The sequence below is a fragment of the Phaseolus vulgaris genome, chromosome 6 (assembly GCF_000499845.2).
Source record: "Phaseolus vulgaris cultivar G19833 chromosome 6, P. vulgaris v2.0, whole genome shotgun sequence".
In the NCBI taxonomy this organism is placed as follows: domain Eukaryota; kingdom Viridiplantae; phylum Streptophyta; class Magnoliopsida; order Fabales; family Fabaceae; genus Phaseolus; species Phaseolus vulgaris.
In genome coordinates this window covers 20644495-20661806 of record NC_023754.2, presented here as the reverse complement: position 1 = coordinate 20661806, position 17312 = coordinate 20644495, and the positions used below count along the sequence as shown (strand labels likewise).

Genomic DNA, 17312 nt, shown 5'->3' with positions numbered 1-17312 from the left:
TAAATCCAAATTTCATTATTTTAATTTATCATAAGATTGGGTATGAATTGAAAAACCACCAAAATATTTTCTTCTAAAATTAAGTAAAAACATTTTCATTGTATCTAAAAACTGGAAATATGTTATGAAATTTTCCTAAGCACTTTTCGAACAGATTTTCATCATTGCATCTAAAAACTGGAAATATGCTACAAAATTTTCCTAAGCACTTTTCGATCTTCTTCTGTTCGTACATAACCTAACTGTTGCAGCAAAGAGGTCAGGAATGTTGCAACTCCGTGACACAAACGAAGTCATGAATGTTGTCAGATGAGACAATAACTCTATAAAAACTTACTTTCAGTAAATATGAATGTCAAATAACCAAAAGAACACTGAAAAAGACAAATTTCAGCCCTACTATCCAATGCCACAGATGACATCACAGCACAGACAGAGAAGAGAATCCATGAAAACAAGACCAATTTATTACCTAAGATTAGAACATATAAAACCAATGTCGTAAAGGATCATAAAATCCAAAGGTAAAAATGCCTTCTCACACTCTAGCCAAGAACCAAAGCAACCCAGTAAAATGGCAAGACTCACATAATCATTGTTTTCCATTCCCAAATTCAAAATCAAAATGGGCGAGCTATTATATGATGCATCACTTTTTAAACACAAGGATTCATCGGAAAACACCCATTCTCATTTCTTATACATCCAAAAAGAAATACATGCGATTCAGCTCCACAGACTGAGAAACACTTAACCTCTCAGAAAATATATAGAAATAGACCAAACCATGTATATTACAACCAAAATGAAATTTAATCTATAGTCTAAAATGAGCCCTTAAAACCCTAAAACTCTTGTGAAGCAGATCCAATTTCGCCTTTTCCCTTGCCAACCTTCTTAGGAAGAAGAGTTTGATGAATATTGGGTAAAACGCCACCGTTCGCAATGGTGACAGACCCCAAAAGCTTGCTCAGTTCCTCATCATTCCTCACCGCAAGTTGAATATGCCTAGGAACAATTCGATTCTTCTTGTTATCCCTAGCAGCATTTCCAGCCAGTTCCAAAACCTAAAAAAACAACTCAATGTCAACAAACAAGATACACAAAGTGCAAGATTTTAGGTCAATCAGAACCCTAAAAGACAGAATCAATGACCAAACCCCTTCAAAACAACAATTAAAACAATAATAAATAAATTGATAAGAAAAACAAGAACCAATCAAAACTAAAACCTAATCAAAAAAACAAAACCAACCTCAGCTGCGAGATACTCGAGCACTGCAGAGAGGTAAACTGGAGCACCAGCACCAACACGTTCTGCGTATTTGCCAGCTTTGAGAAACCGAGCGATTCTTCCAACAGGGAATTGAAGGCCAGCTTTCTGTGATCTAGAAACGGATTTGGAGGCCTTGGGCTTGCCCCTTCCACCCTTGGTTGAACCACCAGTAGAACTCATTTTCTAATCTGCTTACAAAAATTGGAAACCCTAACCCTAGAACTTTCAATTTGGAGGAGTGTAAAAGAAGTGAGGGAGAAGTGCATATAAGAAGAAATGTGAGTGGAATGGTATATATAGGGCCCAAGAATCAACGCTGATTGGTTGAGAGTGTGAGACACGGATTGCCAACGTCACTTCTCCACTGATATTCGCGGGAAATTGCCTTTTCCATTTCAAGCAATTTCTATGACCCGCCACAAAATCTTTTTAAGTAATTTTTGTTGCATGTATTTTAACAAATAATTAATTAATCTAAATATATATTTTATAATGTACTGTTTTCAATTTTGGGTGAAAATGTTCATAATTTAATAACATGTGTGTAATATTCTTTTAGTTTTATAATAAAATATTTTGTCTTTATCATATATATATATATATATATATATATATATATATATATATTGTTTAATGAAGTTTTGATAAAATTGTTGATTATAGTTTAAGATTTATCATTATAACAGAGAATAGAAACTTAGAATGTGAATAGAAAATTCTTAAAAAAGAAAAAATATTTTCTTTGAACTAATGATCATGTTAATTAATAAATTATTTATTATATATTTTAGTTTTGGTAAAATGCTTATATTAATTAATATGTTATTTATTATATATTTTAATTTTGAACAAAGGGAATGAATAACTTTTTAAAATAATTTATAATAAGTTAATTTTTTATTTGAGTTTGATATTTGTATTATCTTTTAGATACTATCCAATAAATAGTATAAACAAATATTATATTATTTTTTAATGGTTCTGGAAAGTGTGAGAATGTTAATAAATATTGTTAAATATTTATTTTAAATTTATAAATTTGAGTAATATATTATTTATTTGATTTTGAATCTACGAAGAAATATCCTTATCATTATTAGAAATTCAATTTTAATATTTTGATATTAAATTTAAGAATTTAACATATAAAATAATTCATTCATTTTAAGTTAAATATTGTTATATTATTTTCTAAAATTGAAAATATGAAAAATATAAAGATAAAAAATAGAAAATATTTGTTCTTAATATCTAAGATGTGGATAGATAGATATTTCTTTATCTTCTTGATATCTGTTCTATTTTGAGAAACACAATACACCTTTAATTTGGACCAAATTTGAATAGACAAATGGAGTCAGCCATTTTCATGAGAATAAAAGGAGACATAGAAGCCAATAATCAAGTAACAAGAAGCTGATCTTATTGCTCATAAAGAATAAAAACAGAATTGATAATATTGTGTATGGCATCATCAGAAGTGAGGATTTTGACAGGATAATCTTGATTGTATGAAGAAGCTTCAAACTTTAGTGACAATATCTTGTTGTGAAATCAAAAAATTATTGAAAGAGAGATAGGGGTGTGAAACTGTATGAGGAAGAATAAATTATTGAAAGAAGAAACAGCCATGACCAGAATCAAGAAACTCTGAATACCATGTGAAGAAGAGAGGAAGAGAATGGACAGGAATAGGAAAACTATTATTGATACATATCAGAGAAACAACAGAGAGAAATATTATATAAGGCAACATAACAGAACTAATTTTAATATGGTTTTTCTGTTATGCTATCAACACATAAACATGTTTTTGTTAAATAGCTTGCTGCACCAACTGTGTTGTCTACATGTTTTTGTTAACATAGTTTGCTGCACCAACTATGTTGTATACATGTTTTTGTTAACATAGCTTGCTGCACCAACTATGTTGTATACATGTTTTTGTTATATAGCTTGCTACACCAACTATGTAGTTTGTTAAGTTTTACTAGTGTAGACCTCTTTTATATTTCTTACTATACTAAACCGGATGCAAAAGAGAATGGACAAAAACTAAATTCTGCATTTAAGGATGATTTCTAATAGTTTAAGAGATAATGAATTCAATTTTTTAACTAACAAAGAACTAAATGTAAGTTTTTATATCCCACCTTTCTCCCTAGAAATAAAAAAGTCCAATTGTATATTTGTATTGAGTTTCAAATGCTATAAGATGTATGTTTTTATTGGACTCCTTTATTTCTGGGGAAGAAAGAGGGGAAGCAGAATCCCCCAATATTAAATACATGTGGTGGGAGAGGACTTCAACCCTCATTTTCCCAAAACACAACCAACTCAGAACACTTAGATAGCTCCTTCAGTTGTTTTCTTCGACATCTTGTTACTCCTCTCAGTATGTTCCATCACATAGTCATCACCTCTTAGCAGTATTGCAATCTGCAGCCAACAGAGAGAATGTGAACAATCTTCTCTTAAACAAAAGTTAACTGAAAAAAATATAGTTATAGTTATAGTTACAGTAACTAACAATATCTTAGTTTATCATCCTTAAGATTACAGTGTTGCAACGTTCTAGGTTGCATGCTTACCTGACTCATTCTGGGGCGTAAGATAGGAAACTGCTCAACACACAGAGATGCTGTCAAAACAACACGTTCCATTTGTTCCCAGACATAATCATCACCCAGAGAAGGATCAACAAGGTCCTTAATATTATTAGCTTGGAATAAAGGCTTTGCCTACAACACAAGAAAACACAATGTGCTGAGGCCTTTAAGGTATTATGATATATAACATACCCACATTTGGGAGAACGACTTACCCATGACACAATACTTTCTTTCAAATGATCCAAAGCATGACGCCCAGTTATAATCTCCAAAAGTAAGACCCCAAAGGAATAAATATCAGTTTTTTCGTTTACTATGCCACGTGTCAAATACTCCGGAGCAAAATACCTAGGGGTGAATGTTACATCATGAGAATGAGAATTAATTCTCAAAATATATGTTTAGAACTTTACTGTATTTGTATATTTGCTTACCCCATTGTGCCTTCAAATTTTGAAACAATATGATGAGTACAGGGTTCTGGTAGCCATTTTGAGAGCCCAAAATCACAAATCTGGAGAGATTCTCAATTAGTGAGAGTGTTAGATCAGATGAAATATAAGCCTCGAACTTGTACCCTAGTAGAGTACTAGTAGGGGATCCAGAAGCAAAGGTGTCTGCTGCTGCTTATTATTTCACCAGCAGACTATGTAATAGCATGGTATGAAAGAGAACAATCAGCACAACTGTCATGGCTCAATTTATATAATCATCTCTTTGCAAAGGTTGAAGATTTTCAGAGAATATGATTTATTTTCAAAATTCTAAACTGGTCGTAGATACTAAGGATCACAAAATATAGCTAGGTTGATGTTACTCTGTGAGAGGATTGCCACAGGAAGTATTATCATAGATTATTTTTAAGCAGGGCATGGTCCTAGTGATAACTACTCAGAAATGAGAAGAAATGCAGAAGAAAGTGGTAACTTCATTATATGAACACATCCACATGATACATTCAGGGATCCTAAAGACCGTTTTAGTGAAGAAAATATTTCTTTGTGTTCTTTTAACCAAGGTTTATAAAAAAAGCATGTTCATTAGATTACAAAAAAATTACATTATTTATAATTGTACTAGTTGTTTTCACTATTTATTGTATATAAGCATTTGAAAGTTAGAAATCAAGTAAAAACCAGCATTTTGTATAAGAATTATTGAAAACAGAAATGAAAATAAACAAATATTTTCTCAAACTAAAGATGTCCCAAGTTTCACCAGCCAAGGTTAAGATTTCCTTCTTTTATTAATTCTCTATAATCACTCTGATAAATACCTGTGGCTCAAAATTCTCTGTCAGCAGAATATTATCTGATTTAAGATCTCTATGAACGATTCGCCTTTGACAAATCTCATGAAGATAGAGGAGGCCATCCGCTATCCCCAAAATTATTTTATACCTTCTGCTCCAATCTAATATATTTTTATATGGACCTGAATATTTCATGAAAATTAAAAAGTAATCAGTAGATACATTCAAACAGAAAACATTTTGAAGCAGAATCTTGAATTTGACTCTTCTGAATGAAAAAAAAGTGATTGTTCTGAGAGATTTCATTGAAGATGGCTAACCATATTCTCCAACAGATATACTTCATTGAACAATACTTGACACTTAAAATATGGTAAAAAAATAAAAAATCTTTCACATAGGATCAAGTACACACCATGAAGAAGAGATCCTAAATTTCCCAGAGGAGATAATTGGAACACAAGGTGCATTCCCCCTTCTACTCCAAATCCAATAAGCATGGCAGCATTAGGGTGGTCAACATGAGCAAGAATTCCTAGCTCAGATAGAAGAATTGATATTCTGTCTTCTGGAGTCCCTCTACTCAGTTGCTTAACTGCTATTAATTGCCCATCTTGTAGGCTACCCTTGTAAACATAAGCATAGCCACCTCTTCCAATTATATTCTCTATAAGTAAAAGGAAGAGCAAATTCTACATGGTCAAATTGATGCATTTTTCATAAAGCAATAACATACTCTCTACTTGCAAATACTTAGAAAATGAATTAACAATCAAAATATATAACCACAACCAAGCCTCTATCCTCTTGGTGGGGTCCAAAAAATGGATTACATGAGGGCATAGAACATGTTTGGATATCAGTTTGACCACTTCCAACTTACTCATATCTCAATAAACTCAGTTTGCTATCAAGGTCACTTTTAAAGTAAAAGTACTTCTGATTTGTATTTTTTTAAGAGCAACATGAAGTAAGATTACTTTTGATTAGTATGGTCCAAAGCAATTTCATTTTATCAACATATCTTTAAACAGAAAATATCAAATAAAAAATCACGTTACATTAAAGTAAACTCACTTTTATCGAACTTATGTCTACAAAACACTTTTGATATAAACTTGTGTTAGCAAACTTTAATCCAAAAATATTCGGATACAAATCATGTAGGTAAACAACTTATTTACTTCAAAATATTTCCTAATGGATTTGCCTATAGTTTTTCTCTGCCTCCAGAAACTGGGTTACCCTGTGTGAGAGGCTTCTACAAGTCTTCCCTGTACATGCCTAAATCACCTAAAATGAGTTCTATCATCTTTTTGCAATAGGTGTTATCATAACTTTTTTGTCTAGTGCAATCATTATTTTCTAATCTTATCTTGTCTAGTGTATCCATTCAAGCAACATTATAATAGAAGCACATCAATTTGGAAGCATATGATACACGTTTCTACATTATTGTCACAATTTTGACATGAATTTACTTGTAAATATAAGACATTAAACCAAACACAAGCTGTAATTTTGTAATTAAAATTCTATCTAGTTTGGTATGTTCTGTACCCTCGTCCTAATAAATATTATTACTAGCTAAACTACTAGAAAACAATTGGTCTGAAAAGAGGGCTAGACTACAAACCATTGCTAAAGTTGTTGGTTGCATTTCTCAGGTCAGAAAGCCTGAAATTCACCAAAGTTCTGGAACTGTGTGGATTACATTGAATAGTGTTTTTTCCAATATCTTTGCTTGTAGGCTTTGTTATGCTTGACAAACAACTTGGAGGAAAAGAGGGTAGGTGCTCCATTGATTTCATTTTGCATGGTTTTAAAAGCATCCTCCAGTGAAACCGTGTCCTTGAGCTTGGATTACTGTCTGCAAATTCAGGTGGTTGAGGAGATTTGTCAGTGTCACTAATGCATTCTTCAAAGAGTTCTCTTAGAGTTACCACACTTTTGTCTTTCTCCAAAACGATTTCTCCTGAGTCTGGAAGAGAAAAAATAAAAATGAACATTTTGAGCACAGGGAAAGGTAATTGATACATTTGGTAGAGAAGAAACTAAACGTGCAAAGGAACACAGTATATTAAAATCACAGGAATAGTGTAATGAAGGAGCCTTGGGCAGAAGCAGGGTTAGAAAACAAATGCCTTGATTTCTCTGCTTGTCATCAGAAGCATGACCAATTGGGACCATCTTTGATCTGTTTGCAGGACTTTTTCTTTACAATTCCTGCATTACACGAGTAATCACAAACATTAGCAAAAGCTTACATTTTTCCCTTTCAGTGTGGTATGATTCCTGTGTCTATGAAACAAAGGAGCAGGTCTATGAAAGAAACAAGAGTCACAAACAAGAACTTATGGAAGCACAAAAGTTAATACAATAATAATACTATCACCAACAATAATATTAATATTAATAATTACTATTATTAATAATGATAAATGTTATGTTTTGACTGAATTCCAGCCTGAACATGTAGAGAACAGAAATTCAGTCATTGTTAATTATCTGACAAGGAACCATTAAAATATCAGACACTGGTTTTAATAACGAATAATTAATAGTAAAACTAATCAAAACAAAGCCATGGAAGATGAACTCCCCAAGAACATGAACTTGGTCCCAAAACTTACCCACATTAGAATTTTAAACACGAATGACCATTATCACATTCGATCTGTTACCTTCTCAGAATTTGGTAGAAATCTAACACAATTCCAATAAGAATTATCCTTCGTTATTTACACGATTTTGAAAAGTTTCTCCGACCGATGTGGGGTTTTCTACCCAACAAGCTCCACACTCACATATCTACATTTAGGAAAGTAGACGGAATAATCACGTAAGCAGAAAAAAACGACATACCCAGAAGATAAAACGCACGCATACGTTAAACAATAGTGTCTCTGGTCACCACCATTGGCAATTAAAGGTGACAGAACAAGAGAATATCGTATTTGATGCCTTGAGAAAGTCCATTTACTCTATAATTGGCCACCGAATGCTGTGCAGTTACAAATTTTAAGTGACAGAGAAACCCAGAAACTAATTGAGAAACAAGTTGTGGTCCGTTTCATAGTTCGAATGTTTTTGTTTCTCTCTGAGTCTGTGTGTCACAACAGTCTCCAATGGCTTCACCTCTGCAACTAGTTATGCTGGAAGGCTTAACCCCCACACACAGTGTTTGATGAGAACGTTTTTCACTTGAAAAGAGAAGGGAAAAGAATAGTGTGGGGTTGCTTTTAAACAAATATATTTACTAATTAATTAATGTTATTGTTCTATTCTTTAAGTAAAGGAGTAATGATCAATTTAGCACAGTAAATCTGAATATTATTCTATTCAGATTATAACAACTAAATCTTTCAAAATTTATCTCAATCCACTAATTATCTCAATCCACAAAAAATTAAAATAATTATAAGAGTTTTAATAGACTTGGTATTGAAACACAATGTCGTAATTAATCATTTTGAGTTGTTCTCCGGTTTCTGTTTCAATAATGTCAATAATGAAGGTAATAACTTATGGAAAAGTTTATGGATTTTGGTGATGTGAAGTATTCCGAAGCATAGAAATAAGCTTATTTTTAATCAAACAAAGGTTGATGCAGAGGAAATCTTTTCCATGAATCAAGTCGTTGATGAACATATAAAGTAAGTTTCTCTTTTTTCTGATTGATGGATTGTTGTCTCATTAACTTGCGTTAACACGACAATTAAATAAATCTGCTTGCAAGAAATTTACTAGTTGTATTTCCGTGTTTGAATGACTATAATGTATGTTTGTTGTCTCTATGCTTTAACTCAGACGTAAAATATGATACTAGGGTTTTTTTATGCAATCCAATGATTTATTTTCCATTTTCTTGTGTTGGCGGAGAGGTGTGGAAGATTTTTGTTCTATGTGCAGGTTCTGGTATATCATCGGGGCATGTGTTAGAGCTTCATGTGACAATGGTCTGGTTATGGAAAACAAATATTGTTTGGTTGAAAAATGATGTAGCGAAAAGAGACCAGAGTAGGTGTAGGAGACCGCAGAAGGATTGTGGAGTCTGCAACTTTTAGGATGGAAGCAACGAGACAAAGGAAGTAAAAAAAATTATGGGGAAGAAAGTCTGGAATGCTTAGAGTTGAATAGCAATGTGGATTGACAAGTGTAGAAAGAGATACCATTCAAAAATAGTTGATGTTAGTGCAGGTGAAGACAATGCGAGTTTGTCTGAACAGTTTTGAAAGGATATCTGACCATCAAAGGTTTTTATAGGAATGGTTTTTGAAGTACATATGAAAGGAAAGCGGTTTAAAGTTAGTGTTGGAAAATGTGCATATTTAATGCATAAGTTATTTTATTTTGCTTTTCTATAATGTTGGAATATGCTTAGGAAAAACATTCATTCATAAGTTTTTCAATTTTGTAGATATACTTTTTTGGATGTTTTCTTGTGGTTTGTTTTGACACTTGTATAACGGTTGGACACATGTCGCATTTAATACATTCAACCATTGTTGAAAAAATAAAATAAATTACAAATACTTTTAATTTTTTCCATGGTTTAATATTTTATTTTTTTATTTATTTTTTATCTCTAAGGTATTGTTTGTATCGAGGCGGAGAAAGGCAAAGAAATACTATTTGCAATGAAAAGTGAAGAAATCCATCTAATAAAACAAAAAAGGCACGTAAATCCAAAAAAAAATTTCATACAAATTTTTTTTTGCAACTGTGCGAAAAAAATTATATATATATATATATATATATAATTTTTTTAATTTATTTTTTTACCCTTTTATTTTAAACTTAAATTATTTTTATTTAAAATATAATTATAATTTAAATATATAAACATTATAAAAATAATAATTATTATAAAAAACATAATTAATCACATTATATATAATAAATTATAAATATAAATAATAATAAAAATAAATATATTTTTGAATAATTAAAAAATAAATTTATATAATAATTATATTAATTAAAAAAATTAAAGATAAAAATAATAATGTTATTTAATATAAAAATAAATATTTACAATTATAAATATTTAAATAATATTTTAATTAAAATAATTATAATTTATAAATAAATATATCATATTAATTTTTAACCATTTTTAAATATAAAGATAAATTTTTATACTTACATTTTTATCAATTAAAAACTATATAATTTCAATCCCACCCATTACATCATTACAAACTTTTATAAATTTTTCTCACATTTTCCACTCTATTTACTTTAATCCAAACATTCTAACTTTTTTTTTACTTTCCATTTAAATCGTTTCAAATTCATTTTCTCATTTTCACTTCCTAATCCATAAAAAAACATAAATTAGTAAAACCCTAGTTAAGCACGTGACAGTCTAGCATATTTTTAATATTTAAAATTGAACCCACAAGAATCTCGCGTACACATCAAAATAAAAATAAAAAAATTGATAATGTGTCTGTTTTGCCAACGTAAAACTCGAGTTCGTTTCATTCTCATCATCATGTCGTTTTAGTCAATGCCATTCACCATCGACCTCTATCTCTCTCTCTCTCTCTCTTGCGTAACCCTTTTAAACCTTCTGAATGAACCTTTCTCATCTTTCCTCTGCTTCTCATAGAATGCAAAACATGGATAGCAAAACCACTGAACCAAACGATTTTTCAAGCCCTCTTCTCCCTACAAGTTATGGTGCCCATGATGTTGGCGTTGACTTTCTGGATAAGAGGCATAACGGAGCTTCTTCCGTTCCAACTACTCTTATACTCACCACCCTCGTTGCTGTTTTTGGTTCCTACGTTTTTGGCTCTGCTGTGAGTTACTTTTTATGTATCTATCTTAGAAATTGTAAGCTGTTATCCAATTAAAAAATGTAAAAAATGTTCTTTTAAGATGGTTGAATTTTATGATGGCTGTCTTAAAGTTGTGGTATGAATGGTTTTTTATTGCTTGATAATGTAAAAATGGTTGGTTGAATTTTATAATTGCTATCTTAATTTGTGGTATGAGTGATGGTTTTTTATTGTTTGATAATGTAAAAATAGTTGGTTGAATTTTTGCATTGACTATGTTAAGTTGTGGTATGAATGATGGTTTTTTTTGTTGATAATGTAGAAATGGTCGATTGAATTTTGCAATGACTATTGTGGTATGAATAATGATTTTTTATTGGTTGATAATGTTAAAATTGAGTGTGAATAAAACTCTAACTCAAGATTACTACAGTCAGATGAATACCTTGTTAATTTTGCAGATTGGGTATTCATCGCCTACTCAATCTGGAATCATGCGTGATCTCAATCTCGGAGTGGCTCAGGTTTGAACCTTTGTTTTTCTAACATTTATTACACCTTGTTGTTGATGGCCATCATTTGATTGACTGTGTCTCTTGACCGCCAAACTTTTTTACCCTATGCAGTACTCAATTTTTGGTTCGATATTGACCATTGGAGCTATGATCGGTGCTGTTGTTAGTGGTAGAATAGCAGATTATGCAGGTCGTCGAGTTGTAAGTCAAAGCATTGCTGCTTAATTCTGGTTTAAGTGTTGTTGTTCTTGTTGTTGTTCACCTTTGGTTATCCTATGTTTTGCTGAGCAGGCCATGGGGTTCTCTCAGATTTTCTGCATCTTGGGATGGTTGGCCATAACATTCTCAAAGGTTTCTCATTAATTTCTTCCTCTTTATTTCCAATTTATCAAGTTGCACTATCAGTAATGGTTGAATATGTCTGAAAACTACAATTATGTGTCGTTGGTAACCTTTTCTTAAAGGAAAAATAGGTAGCTATATTTCTAGGTAAAGAATTCATTGTAACTATTGAGTACTTGAAGTACATGGTAGGCTTAAATACCATTTGATATGAAGAAATAAAACTTAAGGACTAAAAGCAAAAAAAATTGGTATATTTGTAGCCAATAAAAATTATTTAAACCTCCTCTGATATTAACATTGAAGCTTATTTGAAACTCAAGTTGCTGTTTTTATGAACACAATGAATTAGATAGATAGAGTAAGGAGATTGAACCACTATGATTCTATTAGCTGAATGTGCTCATCCCAAAGGGTTTTCCTCCAGTTCAGTTGTTGATATCTAACATTTGGTGCTTGTTTGAAGACTGCTTGGTGGCTTTATGTTGGAAGACTGTTGATAGGATGTGGGATTGGCCTTCTATCTTATGCGGTAACTGCTGTGACTGTATATTTTGTTATGATCACAGTTCAATTGATATTCAACGACTCAAAGAATACATAGTTTACTTTGTATATTAGGTACCTGTTTATGTAGCAGAAATAACACCCAAGAATCTTCGAGGGGCATTCACCGCAGTTCATCAGGTAAACACTGTAAATGATTCAATCTTTTAATATCATTTTACTCTTACTTTATGTACCATACAACATATGTTTTGCTATTTTAATCCTATTTGGTCTTATTTTGACAGTTAATGATTAGTTGTGGGATGTCATTAACTTATCTTGTCGGAGCATTTGTCAATTGGAGGATCTTGGCTCTAATAGGTAACATTCTTCTTTCTGGAGTTCTTTTCACAAACCAAATAAAACGGGCTTCATGTAACTCTCATGTTTATTTATTTATCTCAGGAATTATTCCATGCCTTGTGCAGCTTCTCAGTCTGCCCTTCATTACTGATTCTCCCAGGTGGCTGGTGAGTTGTTCACAGCTTCTGTAATTTTATTGTTTGGGTTGTTCATGTTGGACACTGCTCTCACAACGAATTGGTTCTTTCCATCACTTTTATGAAATGGTTGAACTCATTACATTTCATTGCTCACAAACATATCACAAATTATTCTGCAGGCCAAGGTGGGTCGGTTAAGAGAGAGTGATTCTGCTTTACAGCACCTCAGGGGTAAGAATGCTGATGTTTATCAAGAGGCCACTGAAATTAGAGTATGTAACTAGTTTTTGTTCTTACAAAGTTACGCTAGAGTTACAATCATACTTGGATGCAAAAGTGAAATAGAAAAGGAAGAAACCAAGGAATTTAATCTATCATTTTTGCATTACCTTTATTTGTAGGATTATACCGAAGCCTTTCAGAAGCAAACAGAAGCTAGCATCATTGGCTTATTCCGAATGCAATATTTGAAGTCACTTATCGTGAGCATTCTAACTTATCCCTATTCATATGGCCCATATTAGCCTTATGTGGGGCTCTTATGTTATATAGTTACTTGGTTAGGTAGGAGTCGGCTTGATGATACTTCAACAGTTTGGAGGGATTAATGGCATTGTTTTTTATGCAAACTCTATATTTATATCTGCTGGTATGTGCAGTTTCTTTTCTATGCTCCATCATATGACAAGTAAGAGAAAATGAATGAGAATATTAGATTTATGAAATGATTCACACAAAAGCAAAAATTCTTATCCATGACAGGGTTTTCGGAAAGTATTGGAACAGTAGCAATGGTTGCCGTCAAGGTTCTTAATTCTCTTCATGCGATTGCATAATTTCTCTGTGCTTTATCCTGTAAATGCAAGCTTTGATGAGTGCACCCTTCATTCTTGTTTTTCACACTAGTCCATCATTTATGTTTGTAGATTCCAATGACAACTTTAGGAGTACTTCTAATGGATAAATCTGGAAGAAGACCACTTCTGCTGGTAAAAAGTTTGAACTATTATTCCTACTTTTTTGCTGTGTCCTTTATATTCTGAATCTGAATTTTTGATTATCACACAGGTATCTGCATTGGGAACATGCTTAGGATGCTTCCTGGCAGCCGTGTCGTTCATCTTGCAGGTTCTTTTAATTACACAATCTGATCCAGTAAGTTGGTTTTCTCGTGAATTTCTAAGAATAATTAGGATTGCATGATGCAGGACTTGCATCAATGGAAGGGAGTTAGCCCCATTATGGCCCTAGTGGGTGTACTGGTAATGTTCTTGCACATATATAGGGATCTTCAACTATACTGTGCAATCTCATAAATTTAACTGAAAGGAATTGTGATCACTACTATATTTTATGATTCAAAACAAGAATTCAATTCCTAATAACTATTCTTAATGGCCAGGTATATGTGGGATCTTACTCTATAGGCATGGGAGCAATTCCATGGGTTATAATGTCTGAGGTAGTCACTGTTACTATGCCTGAATTTGGGAAGTAAAAAAGCAAACATAAAAAAATCATCAGCATGATGAATGGTTATATTTTATTTTCCAGATATTTCCCATCAACGTGAAGGGTTCTGCTGGAAGCCTTGTGACTTTGGTTAGCTGGTTGTGTTCTTGGATTGTATCATATGCTTTTAACTTCCTCATGAATTGGAGTTCAGCAGGTAGGTTCGAATTCAACAAAAAAGCTGAGAAAAAATTTAAGAAAATAGGGAAGAAAAATACAAAGAGTAAGGAGTTATCTTTCTATGCATGTAATAAGATTCATTTTGATGTTATGTTTGGCCAGGAACTTTCTTCATCTTCTCCACCATATGTGGCTTCACTGTGCTATTCGTAGCAAAACTTGTACCAGAAACCAAGGGGCGAACATTAGAAGAAATTCAAGCTTCTTTGAGTTCATATTCTTCTTCAAAGAAATGAATTCCGTGCATGATAAACCAGTAAGAATTTTCCAAATGCAAACTTTTCCACTGAAAAAAAGAGCGAAAAGGCTATGCATATGCTAATCTGAATGAAGAGAAAAGGCTATGCATATGCTAATCTGAATGAAGAAAATGGCATTCATCAAGCATCACTATAATTTTAGTGATTGTATCGTGATGTACGCATATCCTTGAATTTTGTACGTATAGTAATATAATTTGTTTATACTATACGTACTTTAATATTTTTTTGAGACTGTCATATGTAGAGTTGAATATTTGATTTTAACATATGATGTAGCAGCCATTTGACATGTTTCATTCCTTAGTTGTAATTGCAAGTTAATGTATTATACAAAAATCTCTTCATTTTTTTCATGTCCTAGTTTTTTATACATTTCTTCTCAAACTTTCTTCTGATCACATTATCTGCAGCACATATATATTACTGTCTTTTATTTTTTTTTAAAGAAAAAAAATCTAAGTGTATATACTAAAAACATGTGTGAATCCTTTACCCGACATTATGTTGTCATCATTCATTATACTAGTATACTGGTATTTTAGATAGCATAATTATTTATTGTCATATTTTATTATAATTATAATTTGTGTTATTAATTATTTATTATCATAAAAAATAATAAATATAATTCATTACCACATTTTTCATGATTATTTATTATGTTAGTATTTTTCATTTACTACAAAAAAAAAGTTATTATCATCATAATATTTATTAACTGTAATTATTTTAAAATTATGATATTAAAAAAAAATACCAGAGTTGTAAAAAATATTTTATAATTATAAAAATATTCCAAATTTTTTGATAATTGATCATCGTAATATGTAAAAATTAAATCAAAATGTCTATTTAATGGCGGCTTTAATTGATTATTGTAATAAATAAAAATTAAAATACATATTAATTAATGTCCTTAATTAATATACTTATGTATATTTGAATTCAAAAAAAATTAATTTGCATACTTTTGGAAGACAGATAATTAATATGGTATTTTTTTTACTTGAAAAAAACCTTATTTTATATACAATATAATATTGATCATGGTAATATATAAAATTAAAATATATACCGATTGTAATGATCTTAATTACTATATTTAATATGATGATGTATATATGCACGAAAAATAAAAAATTAAATGTTTTAGAAGAGAAATATAGCGTTGTTACTGATTTCACAAATTTATACATAGATAGATTTTAGCCTTTCAAAAATGTTATTTTAACATATAAATTATGTAGCATAATAATGAACACTGATACGGATACGAAAACATGGATACTTAAAGATACTGAGACACGAATTTATATATTATATAATTATAAATTATATAAGTTTTATGTACAAATTATGTTTTAATTGTTCTTTATTTTTATAATTATATTAAAAATTTATACAATAAATTTAAATTTTTAGAAAATTAATATATTTCTCCTTTTTAAAATTGTGTTAGAATTGTCAAAAATCACACAAATATTTTTTGAATTAAACACTTACTTATATGAGACACCATTTAAAAGTCTCATAACATATATAAGTGTCCATAATCATATTTTTTTTAAGAATAGCATTCCTAACACATAAAAAACAACTTTTTTCTTCACGATATCAATTTAAACCTGTATCTGATTTTTCACTCAAATAAAAAAATAATTATGTAAAATGACAAAAATAATCTTAAATTAAATTAAAGAGAATATGGATAAAAAAAAATTATAATATATTTTTGGATTTAGATTCTTGAAACACATTTCTAAATTTTGAAAATGTTTTTCTAAAATATATTTTTAAATGTATTTTTTACATTCTAAATTTATTTTTCCATAATAATGTGGAAGAAGAATTTGAAAAAAAAAGGAACCCATGAAAAAAATTGTAAAATAAATGTCCTAAATTAGGATAAACGTAAACGAATGGATAGAAAAGAAAAGAAAAAGAAATGTAAAATTAGTTCTTTTTATTCTCATTTGGTAACATTACAGACGTGAAGGAAACATAATACATACATATATGTAAAGAATTTATCTATTATTCAACTATTTCTTCTTTTTTTCCTTCTTCTTAAGCTGTATCTTCATCCAACTTAATCTAACCAAAGTGTATGAGTTATTATAAATTTTGTGACGTGTGTTAAATTCTTATATATGAAAATTTTAGCAATTAATTCCAAAAACCAGTAAAGTTTTGAGATGATGTAACCAATTAATATATTTATTTTTTTTTATGACTAAGTAACATATATGTTGGCTTTTTTAGTATACTATTTTGCAAGGGAAAGAAGTTTTTATCATTAGATGTTCATTTAGGTAAGTCATTAAATGAATTATTAAATTTTACATGAATAAATTTTAAATTTTAAATCTTAAATGTTATCATATAAGTTTAATTTTCTCATTTTTAATTAAAAGTCACGCCTGATTCCTAATAATGTAAATATTAATTTTGTTTTTTAATTTTAAATTACTTCTTAAATTATATAATGCATCTCACTTTAATTAATTAGTCTCAAGTAATTGTTTTTTATAAAAAAAAATTATTGCACGAATAAGATAAAATTAAATTGAACACAGGTT

The 17312-nt window shown here is 30.4% G+C and overlaps 3 protein-coding genes across 4 annotated transcripts in view; 1 reads left to right on the top strand and 2 right to left on the bottom strand.

Moving 5' to 3' along the window:
- Positions 1–669: 669 nt before the first annotated feature.
- LOC137831735 (histone H2AX) lies at positions 670–1663 on the bottom strand. Its single transcript, XM_068639532.1, has 2 exons — positions 1256–1663; positions 670–1067 (listed from the first exon to the last, which is right to left on the bottom strand). The coding sequence occupies exons 1-2, from the start codon at positions 1454–1456 to the stop codon at positions 846–848; spliced, it is 423 nt and encodes a 140-aa protein (XP_068495633.1). The 5' UTR covers positions 1457–1663; the 3' UTR covers positions 670–845.
- A 1658-nt stretch (positions 1664–3321) lies between these two features.
- On the bottom strand, positions 3322–8354 carry LOC137831727 (receptor-like cytosolic serine/threonine-protein kinase RBK2). Its single transcript, XM_068639522.1, has 9 exons — positions 8006–8354; positions 7285–7366; positions 6777–7121; positions 5556–5807; positions 5165–5322; positions 4323–4402; positions 4101–4236; positions 3868–4017; positions 3322–3715 (listed from the first exon to the last, which is right to left on the bottom strand). The coding sequence occupies exons 2-9, from the start codon at positions 7328–7330 to the stop codon at positions 3623–3625; spliced, it is 1260 nt and encodes a 419-aa protein (XP_068495623.1). The 5' UTR covers positions 7331–7366; positions 8006–8354; the 3' UTR covers positions 3322–3622.
- Positions 8355–10602: 2248 nt separating this feature from the next.
- The window catches only part of LOC137831725 (sugar transporter ERD6-like 5), a 44450-nt gene continuing 37740 nt past the window's right edge, over positions 10603–17312 (top strand). The window contains exons 1-18 of one of the 2 annotated variants that reach the window (XM_068639518.1): positions 10603–10950; positions 11391–11453; positions 11556–11645; positions 11736–11795; positions 12253–12318; positions 12408–12473; positions 12581–12656; positions 12741–12805; positions 12958–13050; positions 13180–13260; positions 13343–13427; positions 13541–13584; positions 13705–13767; positions 13847–13906; positions 13987–14040; positions 14181–14240; positions 14333–14447; positions 14573–15086. In XM_068639518.1, coding sequence (XP_068495619.1) covers positions 10723–10950; positions 11391–11453; positions 11556–11645; positions 11736–11795; positions 12253–12318; positions 12408–12473; positions 12581–12656; positions 12741–12805; positions 12958–13050; positions 13180–13260; positions 13343–13427; positions 13541–13584; positions 13705–13767; positions 13847–13906; positions 13987–14040; positions 14181–14240; positions 14333–14447; positions 14573–14706 — 1503 coding nt within the window. In that variant the 5' untranslated portion in view covers positions 10603–10722 and the 3' untranslated portion in view covers positions 14707–15086. Of the gene's footprint in view, positions 10951–11390; positions 11454–11555; positions 11646–11735; positions 11796–12252; positions 12319–12407; positions 12474–12580; positions 12657–12740; positions 12806–12957; positions 13051–13179; positions 13261–13342; positions 13428–13540; positions 13585–13704; positions 13768–13846; positions 13907–13986; positions 14041–14180; positions 14241–14332; positions 14448–14572; positions 15087–17312 lie in introns of those variants that run through there. The other variant, XM_068639516.1, reaches the window with a different exon arrangement.

Coding starts and splice junctions, on each gene's coding strand:
- LOC137831735 (XM_068639532.1), bottom strand. CDS start 1,456: ATGAGTTCTACTGGTGGTTCAACCAAGGGTGGAAGGGGCAAGCCCAAG. Junction 1,068..1,255: donor TCGAGTATCTCGCAGCTGAG/GTTGGTTTTGTT, acceptor TTGTTTTTTTAG/GTTTTGGAACTGGCTGGAAA.
- LOC137831727 (XM_068639522.1), bottom strand. CDS start 7,330: ATGGTCCCAATTGGTCATGCTTCTGATGACAAGCAGAGAAATCAAG. Junction 4,237..4,322: donor AAATTTGAAGGCACAATGGG/GTAAGCAAATAT, acceptor ATTCACCCCTAG/GTATTTTGCTCCGGAGTATT. Junction 3,716..3,867: donor TACGCCCCAGAATGAGTCAG/GTAAGCATGCAA, acceptor TGTTGGCTGCAG/ATTGCAATACTGCTAAGAGG.